This window comes from Propithecus coquereli, unplaced genomic scaffold (assembly GCF_000956105.1).
Source record: "Propithecus coquereli isolate 6110/MARCELLA unplaced genomic scaffold, Pcoq_1.0 Scaffold522, whole genome shotgun sequence".
NCBI classification, from domain to species: domain Eukaryota; kingdom Metazoa; phylum Chordata; class Mammalia; order Primates; family Indriidae; genus Propithecus; species Propithecus coquereli.
Genome location: NW_012151086.1, coordinates 211,739 through 223,110, shown reverse-complemented (window position 1 = coordinate 223,110; position 11,372 = coordinate 211,739). Strand labels below are relative to the sequence as shown.

General features: G+C 35.7%; 2 protein-coding genes across 2 annotated transcripts; both read right to left on the bottom strand.

Annotated features, from left to right (window-relative positions):
• Positions 1-1,642: 1,642 nt before the first annotated feature.
• LOC105820412 (olfactory receptor 5W2) lies at positions 1,643-2,575 on the bottom strand. Its single transcript, XM_012656887.1, has one exon. The coding sequence runs from the start codon at positions 2,573-2,575 to the stop codon at positions 1,643-1,645; it is 933 nt and encodes a 310-aa protein (XP_012512341.1).
• A 5,964-nt stretch (positions 2,576-8,539) lies between these two features.
• Positions 8,540-9,472, bottom strand: LOC105820411 (olfactory receptor 5W2-like). Its single transcript, XM_012656885.1, has one exon. It carries the CDS (start codon positions 9,470-9,472, stop codon positions 8,540-8,542), a length of 933 nt encoding a protein of 310 aa, XP_012512339.1.
• Between the last annotated feature and the right edge of the window lie 1,900 nt (positions 9,473-11,372).

Genomic DNA, 11,372 nt, shown 5'->3' with positions numbered 1-11,372 from the left:
TGAGTTTTGTCTGATTCTTCAAATATGTGGCCATAGCCATGGTTTCTTAACAAGCTTCTCCCAGTGTTTTGGTGTTTTGACATCAGAAACTTGAGCAGAGCCAGATGAAGTTGATGAACATCAAGAAAGCACTGAGATGGATGCTCTTTATTTCCTGTGTAGTTAATAGGCAAGTCTTTGTAGATTCATTGTATTAGTATCCACGACCATTTTATTTACTTTCTTAAAAGCTACAAAACCTATACTCAAAGCACATATCATACACTTAGTTATTTATACTTTGATATCTAACAAGCACTCAAAAATGATATACCATGTGTGATTTTTATCATGTATTTATTTTAATCTGCAATACTCTTTATTTTTTAATTTTTAATTATTATGGGGACATAGTAGGTATACATATTTATGGTGTACATGTGATGTTTTGATACAGGCATACAATAAATAATGATCAAATCGAGGTAACTGCCATGTCCATCAACTAAAACATTTATCATTTCTTTGTGTTAGAAATATTTGAATTCCAGTCTTTTAGTTATTTTCAAATGTACAATAAATGATCGTTGAGTATAGTCACCCTGTTGCACTATCAACTACTAAATCTTATTCATTCTATCTAACTCTATTTTTGCATCCATTAACCATCCACACCATATCCCTTCTCCCCACTACTGTTCCCAGCCTCTGGTTGTGTCTCAAAACAAGGAAAGAGCTGGGATGACAGGCATAGCACATGCAGTCCTTGAGCAAGGACTTCTTGCAGTTTCATATTGCAGTGGTTTAATAAACAGAGTGAGAGATAATGCCTTTAGGAGAGTAGTATTTATGAAACACAAAGAGGAGAATTTAACAGGGTTGATAAAGGGAAAAACGGGGAGAAAAGCTAAGAGAAAGTGACTGAGTTGAGAATATCAGTGCGAGGATGGACTTTACTGAAGTTTTTCACTTTGTTCTTTACTCCTTTCATGTTGGACTTCCTTCCCTCTGATAAGGAGCTGTCCTTCCCACCTCAGAATCTCTAATTCTCAGCCTGTCCATCTGGAATCCTTTCTTCTGCCCACCCACCCATTGTATCTCTACTCCTTTTCGGATTTGGAACTAAATGTCCCCATTCCAAAGAGTCTTCCTTCTCCACATTCTATTTAGACATTTTGCTGATAATCATAGTACCTGCCTGTTGACTTCATTACATTTTATAGCTTATTATGGATTATTTGTAAATTTAGTCAATGTTTCCAGTTTCCACTACATTATGAGATTCATTAACATAGAAACTTGTGGTTTTGCCATGAAATACAAAGCACACGGGAGTGTATAAGGAATGTACCAAACACTTGATAATTCTTAGAAAAATTAATGCACAAAATAAACATTAAACAAATGAAAAATTGGTACCCTAATGCAAAGACTATAAAGTTTTTCAAAAATAGAATGAACCTTATTTAAATCGAAGACATATAATGAATTAAGTATAATTAAGAAATGAAAATATTGTTCTATCATGGCTTAGTAAAATACATATTATATCAAATTAACACATTTAGGACAACTTTATATTATAATATATGACTTGAGGAAAACAAGAGTATGCATTTGTGTGTGTATAAATACATTTATTTATAGTATATACCCTATTTACTTAAAACAAAATTTTATTTTTCAATTTCTCCAGGGCCTCTTTCACATCCTTGTTGCGTAGGCTATAAATCAGAGGGTTCAACGTGGGAATCACAAGGGTGTAAAACAGTGAAGTCATTTTGTCTTGATCTAGGGAGTAGGAAGAGCTTGGGCGGAAATACATGAAGAGCATGGTTCCCTGGAAAATCGCAACCGCAGTTAAGTGGGAGCTGCAAGTGGAGAAAGCTTTGAATCTCCCCTCAACAGAGTGAATCTTTAAGACCGACAAGATGATATAACCATAAGAAATAAGAACTCCTGAAATAGTACTCAGCTCAATAAAACCAAAAACGGTGAATAGCACTAACTCATTGACCTGTGTATCTGAGCAAGACAGCAGAAGCAGAGGAGGAACATCGCAGAAGAAATGATTAATCTCATTAGAGCCACAGAAACATAAGCGGAATGTCAGTGTCGTATGTATCAGAGCATCTGCCGTTCCCACAAGGTAAACCCCAGCCATGAGCAGGGAGCACACCCTGCTGGACATGCTGACTGTGTAGAGCAAGGGGTTGCTAATGGCCTTGTACCGATCAAAGGCCATCACTGCCAGCAGCAGACACTCGGAATCTGCAAAGACACAGAAGGTCAAGAATTGCAGAGCACAGCCAACGATGGGAATTGCCTTGTTCTCGGCAAGTAGATCTGTCAGCATCTTGGGCCCAACTGCGGTGGAGTAGCAGAGGTCACAAAAAGAGAGGTGGCTGAGGAAAATGTACATTGGTGTGTGCAGCTGCTGATTCATTCTAATTAAAATGATCATTCCAAGATTTGCCAGGAGATTTATGAGGTAAACAACTAGAAATGTGGCGAATAGGGTCACCTTTACCTCTGGGTTACTGGTAATTCCCAAAAGAAAGAATTCAGTTACTGAGGAACAATTTCCCTCATTCATTCTTGTTTGTTTTTCTTTTACACTGTTACAAAAAAATCATGAAGAGAATGATAAATTAGGGTTTGGCTTATCTGGATGTCCAAAAAATGTTATCTGCAAGGCAGAACATGATTTGTTTCTGTAAAGTTTCTTCTTTATCCTCAGAAAATATCTCAGGCAAGTGTCACTTTTAAAGAGGAATTATCTTGTTAAAAATACTACAAATGTCTGGTGTAGGAAGTTGATATACTTTGATTCTAGATTTATATGCAATTATTCTTGAGATATGTGATTTGTCTTGGCCTCTGTTGCCGATCTCAGCCTGCAGATTTGAATAAACAAAAACTCCTTCCAGATCCAAAATAGTATGAAAGAAACACCAACGTCAGAGAGACAAAGCCAGAAGATACAAGACCAAATATTTCATAGTTTTGACACAAAGGATCCTATTTATTGCATTATTCAAGAAATATAATTCATTTTATCTCTGACAATGGTATTATATACAGGTGAATAAATGAAAATTATGAAGGTACTCTCTTTGGTGTGGTGTCTTTTCTGTTTACTGGAAAATGAAACATGTTTTATTGAACTGTTCCATCACTCCTTATCATGTGTTTGCCACAGCATTTATCACCCCTGTGTGTGCCTCATCTGGTTCCAAAGGACAAATTGCTTGGAAAGCCAGATAGAAGTGGAGAAAGAAGTGGGTACGACAGACTATAACAGGCACATTTGCTTACCCTTGGCTTGTAAATTGACTTTTTTATTAAAATCAAAATGGAAAGAAGAACAATAAATGTTTCCCAGATATGTAGGCTTCTGTCTCTTATGTTATGTACACATTCACATGCGTGTGAAGGACGATTGTATGTGTGTATCTGTTGATATATGAAAATTGGAAAGTGGGTGTTGATCTGATTGTTATTTCTTCTAGGCTTAAATATTTTGGCATTTGGTCCATATGAACTTGAATTTACATAAATTGGTATTTTTGATGTGTAATTCTGTTATTATTTGAATAAAACCAGAACAAATCTTAAATTTACGTGTACAATAAATAATATTGCACTGTGATATTAAAAAGCAATGATTTCTTATTAATCTTTATAAAACTTTTAATAAGTGAAATCATTATTGTCTTTATACAAATGACACATGAGGTCAGTCAAATTCCCAGAGGTCTAACAAGAAAATACCATTGACCATTAGACTGCAGAGTTTACTTAACTGAGTAAATAGGCAAAAGTTGTATTTATATATTCCTCAGTACTTGATTCCCCACGTTTCCAAAAAAGTAAGATTTTCCCCCTATATTCTTTAAATGTAACCATGCAGGAGCCTACCTGTGATAAGCAAGTCTTTCCGTCCTTATCTCTGATATGTGAACAATAGGCGGATCTCATTTTATTTTTACCTGGTGACTGTTGGGACTTGAGTCTCTTAAGCCTCTGCCATAAGTCTTTTATGCTATTCAAATATGATTAATTAGATTCCTAGTTTGGTATTTTCCCCTGTGAATGCTGCAACTACTTTAGCAAAGGCTGAACCCTTAATCCTTCACCCTCATCACCACATTGATCAATGTCTGAAAGGTACCAGAATTTATTTAACACTATGATTCATGGTTTCCATGAATCTACACCCTCCTCCAGTGAATCCAGACAAACAAGGAAACTCCAATAGATCCCCTAGCTAATGACTGGCATGTCCTCTTCATTATTCATCCTGTTTCTTCCATTTCTGAAGCAGTCTCCTTCACCTCCCATTTAGAAATATGGTGATTTACATACTGCTTTTTTCCTTAATCATTGTCTGATTCCTTTCCCCCCCACTACATTGCAAGAATCCTCATTTCAATTATTTTATGGCTGTGCAACATCCATTACAGCTAGTATACTCTTTCTTTACTTATGTTTTTGTGTCTGTTCCTGCATGTGTCTCTCTATGTCCCTACAATCCCTAGAACAGGGATATTCATGAGTAATGTGTGTTGTTAAATACGAATATGTGTTGATAAATATGTTCAAGCTTTTAGTCTGCTGGATGTTCAACAAAGAATAGACATAAACAACCTTTGAGGTGTATTTTCTTGATATAGTTCATATGTACAAGGATGATTCTTTTTTTAAAAAAATATGTGTTGGAATCCTGTTTTCAGGAAAAAAAATCCAAGTTCTGTTTATTTTCAAAATAACTTTCCGTACGATTATTATTCATGGCAGTCCTTTGATAGTTGGAAGGTACTGGAAGTGTGAATTTTGTGTCTACTCCAGCATCTGCCAATCAGGTACCAATGCAATGATCCCCTCTCCCCCATTCCAGGTCTACCATCTTAGTCGCTGACTTCATGGGGCAGAGAGCTAAATCCTGCATTCACATTGTTCTGAGCATAAAAAAATGTTTCCACTCTCCCTTCCAAAAATGTGCTTTTTAAGCACCTCTTCATTGAGCACTGGACTTGTGGGGGCAAAAGGTGGGAATTTAAATATAGGTTACTGTGGATATCTTACAATATGTCATATGCTTCTCATATATTTAATCCCCATGTATGTTATCATATATTTCTAATGTTATCTTGTGTTTCTATCTCTAGTAACTTCTTTATACAGATAACAAAAGTGAGATCCAGAAGTAATCAGTAAACTTCTGGAGTCTCATAGTTATTAAGTTTGTCTGAATTCAATGCACCTGCTCTCAATAAGTCTCTGAATACAGTGTTATGGGGGAAAAAAAAAAAAAAAACCCAAAACTCCATCTTTGGAAAAACAGCTGTCTTGGCTACTCTTATGGAATGTTATAATGTGTTTACATTAAAGTTAAATTCACAAACAAGATTCCACCAGTTACTGAGGGCAGAAGGAAGCTATAGGAAAGGCTGTCAGATTAAAGCATATTGTGTTTTATTTTTTCTTCACTGGGCATGTCAATATTATTAACTTTGGGATGCAAAGGGCCACTGTATCACATATTTCTAGGGGACACACAGAAAATAAGTAAAATGGTGTCCCCGAGGCTGTACAATGTAGTGGGCATGAAGGAAACTCTCTGTATTGGCCATGTTCTGAGTGATATTTCATAAGGTGTGAATCATTGCAGGATGCTTACAAGCACATATTTCTGTGTTCTTTAAAGTCTACTATTGACTGTAATGTACAATAATGTATTCCTGTTTACATTCTGTCCTAATAAAGTTAATTTATATTTTTTAACACCAAACAAATAAATGAAAAAATTGTATGTACAAAAATAATATGGCAAGTGATAGGCATAAGCCAGTGCATATACACAAATACTTCAGGCAATTCTTGGGTCTTATCAAACCTTACCTGGGAGTAGACAGGGACATAGCCTCTTTTGCAAAATTCCTATAAAGCTATACTACACCTTAGACTAAAATTATTAAAGTATTCATGATTTGGGGAAAATGATTTCTTAATGGTGCATTTCAATGCCTTTTCATGTTTTAATGCCATTCTTTGGGTGATGGTGCTGACACAAATATATTGAATTAACAGCAATGGGAGATATTGTTTAGGTCAAGCCCATACTACGTAACTGTGATAAATTTCCCCCTTTAAACGGAAGACGCAGATGCATTTGTGTTACCCGAGAGTTTTACTACTATTATTTTCTTCTCTGATGCATATTCGAAGGAATGGGAATTTTCCTTGGTCCAAACTCATGTAGCCATCAGGTGATTTCCTGTCTCCAAGGATGGCAAATCTCTTCAGGTTACACTGTTTAGGTAGGATCCAGATTTAGCTTCCTAAACTTGACTGTCCCTATGGGCCATTTAGTCTAACTTCCCTTCAACTCTTTCCATTAAAACCTGAGCTTAAGTGGTTACATTATTAAAAATTGGACAATTAAGTTCCTTAAGGGATTTGTTTTTAATCAAAGATGGCATTCTTATATCATTGGAAGAAAATGACCTAGTTGTAATTTAAAGCATCAAAGGTAAGCAAGTGAGAAAAACAATGAATCTGTATTTAAACATCTTGCCTGCTATCACAGGGACCCCTAAACATAATACTGTGTAGGCAACTATCTGCTTATTATCTGCTTCCTTCAGAAAATTGTTGTCTGATCCTAAATCATGGACCATTATGAATAAGTTCAATGCGTGGTACTGGTCCCAAGGAGAATAAGGATCGCTAAGCTTCCTTTTTGCAGGAAAAAATACTAGAAGTGCTTATGGGTGGAATAAAACATCTTTGTTTTATTAAATAAACAATTTTAATAACAAAAGGAATATTCACTGAAATATTCTATGAAAATTGCACCATTTATTTCACGAAGATATGTTGAACTCTATTGTATACAAGGATTACTCAAATAAAAATTATAATAAAATTCTGAAAGTTTTTACAATCGAATGGTAAGCAGACTTTGCTTTTAGAAAACATTTTGACGTACATATAGAGAATATTTAAATAATAATTATACAACTAGACAAATTTTCAAAAAAAATTAAAAATGCTCCTTTAAACATGACCCAGACCAAGAAACAGAACGTTTCCACAAACCCCAAAGCCTTCTGTGTGCTCCCTCCTCGGTCACTATCCTGTTGCCCCCAAGGAGTAATTACTTTCTTGATGTTCACCACCGTAGATTAGTTTCACATTTTTGAACCATACATAACTGGATGCCTACAGTATATACTATGTTAGTCAACAGAATCTGTGCAATCCATCTAAGTTGTTGCATGTGGCTGTATTACATTCATTCTCCTAGTTGTATAGTATTCCTTTCTACAAATACATTATCATTTATTTATCGGCTCTAATGTTGGTAGGCAGTTGAGTTCTTTTCCCTTTTGCTATTACCAATAATGTTATAGTAAACATCCTTGTACATGTCTTTTGGTAAAGATACATAATCACTTACCTTGTGTACAGACACAAGAGTTAGAAATATGTGTGTCTCTGTGTGTGTGTGTTTCTGTAGATTTAGTCAATATCCTCAGACAGTTTTCCACAGCAGTGTGCCAATCCACACTTCCACCATCACACTATTCAGTTTGTGAGTCCTGTGGTTGTTTCACATCATCACCAATACCTAATGCTGATTGTCATTTTAATTTTAACCATTCTGTAGGGTATGCTATTTCTGAGAGGACTACTAAAGTTAGATATCCATTTTTATGAAGTGTTTCTTAAAGTCAAAATACTGAATAGGAGGCCAGTCAAATAAGTTCAGCTGAATGGTATGAGGGCTCCTGCAAATAATATGTCATGATATGCACCTTTTTTTAAAATTTCAGAATATTTTGTGGGTACACATGTTTTGGTAACATATTTTGCATTTGTACAGTCTGAGTCAAAGTTGTAAGTGTGGCCTTCACCCAGTTAGTGTACATTGTACCCATTAGCTGGGAATTTACCCACCCCCTCTACCTCCACCCTCGTGCTTGATTTTCCTAGAATTTTACTTCCTATGTGCACAGAAGTGTTGATCGATTAGTTCCAATTTAGTGACATTTGTTTTCCCATTCTTGCAATACTTCACTAAGAAGAATGGTCTCCAATTCCATCCATGTTGTTAAAAAGATACTTTTTTATGACATCAATGTTAAGAAAAAAAAGAAAAAAAAAGATACTAGATCACCATTTTTTTTTATAACTGAGTAGTGCTCCATGGTATACCTGTACCATATTTTATTAATCCACTTATGTATTCATGGACACTTGCGTTGTTTCCACATCTTTAATATTGTGAATTGTGCTGAAAAATTGGCACCCTAATGCAAAGACTATAAAGTTTTCAAAAATAGAATGAACCTTACTTAAATCGAAGACATATAATGAATTAAGTATAATTAAGAAACGAAAATATTGCTATATCATGGCTTAGTAAAATACATATTATATCAAATTAACATATTTAGGACAACTTTGTATTATAGTACATGACTTGAGGAAAACAAGAGTATGCATTTGTGTGTGTATAAATACATTTATTTATAGTATATACCCTATTTACTTAAAACAAAATTTTATTTTTCAATTTCTCCAGGGCCTCTTTCACATCCTTGTTGCGTAGGCTATAAATCAGAGGGTTCAACGTGGGAATCACAAGGGTGTAAAACAGTGAAGTCATTTTGTCTTGATCTAGGGAGTAGGAAGAGCTTGGGCGGAAATACATGAAGAGCATGGTTCCCTGGAAAATCGCAACCGCAGTTAAGTGGGAGCTGCAAGTGGAGAAAGCTTTGAATCTCCCCTCAACAGAGTGAATCTTTAAGACCAACAAGATGATATAACCATAAGAAATAAGAACTCCTGAAATAGTACTCAGCTCAATAAAACCAAAAACGGTGAATAGCACTAACTCATTGACCTGTGTATCTGAGCAAGACAGCAGAAACAGAGGAGGAACATCGCAGAAGAAATGATTAATCTCATTAGAGCCACAGAAACATAAGCGGAATGTCAGTGTCGTATGTATCAGAGCATCTGCCATTCCCACAAGGTAAACCCCAGCCATGAGCAGGGAGCACACCCTGCTGGACATGCTGACTGTGTAGAGCAAGGGGTTGCTAATGGCCTTGTACCGATCAAAGGCCATCACTGCCAGCAGCAGACACTCGGAATCTGCAAAGACACAGAAGGTCAAGAATTGCAGAGCACAGCCAACGATGGGAATTGACTTGTTCTCGGCAAGTAGATCTGTCAGCATCTTGGGCCCAACTGCAGTGGAGTAGCAGAGGTCACAAAAAGAGAGGTGGCTGAGGAAAAGGTACATCGGTGTGTGCAGCTGCTGATTCATTCTAATTAAAATGATCATTCCAAGATTTGCCAGGAGATTTATGAGGTAAACAACTAGAAATGTGGCGAATAGGGTCACCTTTACCTCTGGGTTACTGGTAATTCCCAAAAGAAAGAATTCAGTTACTGAGGAACAATTTCCCTCATTCATTCTTGTTTGTTTTTCTTTTACACTGTTACAAAAAAATCATGAAGAGAATGATAAATTAGGGTTTGGCTTATCTGGATGTCCAAAAAATGTTATCTGCAAGGCAGAACATGATTTGTTTCTGTAAAGTTTCTTCTTTATCCTCAGAAAATATCTCAGGCAAGTGTCACTTTTAAAGAGGAATTATCTTGTTAAAAATACTACAAATGTCTGGTGTAGGAAGTTGATATACTTTGATTCTAGATTTATATGCAATTATTCTTGAGATATGTGATTTGTCTTGGCCTCTGTTGCCGATCTCAGCCTGCAGATTTGAATAAACAAAAACTCCTTCCAGATCCAAAATAGTATGAAAGAAACACCAACGTCAGAGAGACAAAGCCAGAAGATACAAGACCAAATATTTCATAGTTTTGACACAAAGGATCCTATTTATTGCATTATTCAAGAAATATAATTCATTTTATCTCTGACAATGGTATTATATACAGGTGAATAAATGAAAATTATGAAGGTACTCTCTTTGGTGTGGTGTCTTTTCTGTTTACTGGAAAATGAAACATGTTTTATTGAACTGTTCCATCACTCCTTATCATGTGTTTGCCACAGCATTTATCACCCCTGTGTGTGCCTCATCTGGTTCCAAAGGACAAATTGCTTGGAAAGCCAGATAGAAGTGGAGAAAGAAGTGGGTACGACAGACTATAACAGGCACATTTGCTTACCCTTGGCTTGTAAATTGACTTTTTTATTAAAATCAAAATGGAAAGAAGAACAATAAATGTTTCTCAGATATGTAGGCTTCTGTTTCTTGTGTTATGTACACATTCACATGTGTGTGAAGGACGATTGTATCTCTGTGTATCTCTTGATATATGAAAATCGGAAAGTGGGTGTTGATCTGATTGTTATTTCTTCTAGGCTTAAATATTTTGGCATGTGGTCCATATGAACTGGAATTTACATAAATTGGTATTTTTGATGTGTAATTCTGTTATTATTTGAATAAAACCAGAACAAATCTTAAATTTACGTGTACAATAAATAATATTGCACTGTGATATTAAAAAGCAATGATTTCTTATTAATCTTTATAAAACTTTTAATAAGTGAAATCATTATTGTCTTTATACAAATGACACATGAGGTCAGTCAAATTCCCAGAGGTCTAACAAGAAAATACCATTGACCATTAGACTGCAGAGTTTACTTAACTGAGTAAATAGGCAAAAGTTGTATTTATATATTCCTCAGTACTTGATTCCCCACGTTTCCAAAAAAGTAAGATTTTCCCCCTATATTCTTTAAATGTAACCATGCAGGAGCCTACCTGTGATAAGCAAGTCTTTCCGTCCTTATCTCTGATATGTGAACAATAGGCGGATCTCATTTTATTTTTACCTGGTGACTGTTGGGACTTGAGTCTCTTAAGCCTCTGCCATAAGTCTTTTATGCTATTCAAATATGATTAATTAGATTCCTAGTTTGGTATTTTCCCCTGTGAATGCTGCAACTACTTTAGCAAAGGCTGAACCCTTAATCCTTCACCCTCATCACCACATTGATCAATGTCTGAAAGGTACCAGAATTTATTTAACACTATGATTCATGGTTTCCATGAATCTACACCCTCCTCCAGTGAATCCAGACAAACAAGGAAACTCGAATAGATCCCCTAGCTAATGACTGGCATGTCCTCTTCATTATTCATCCTGTTTCTTCCATTTCTGAAGCAGTCTCCTTCACCTCCCATTTAGAAATATGGTGATTTACATACTGCTTTTTTCCTTAATCATTGTCTGATTCCTTTCCCCCCCACTACATTGCAAGAATCCTCATTTCAATTATTTCATGGCTGTGCAACATCCATTACAGCTAGTATACTCTTTCTTTACTTATGTTT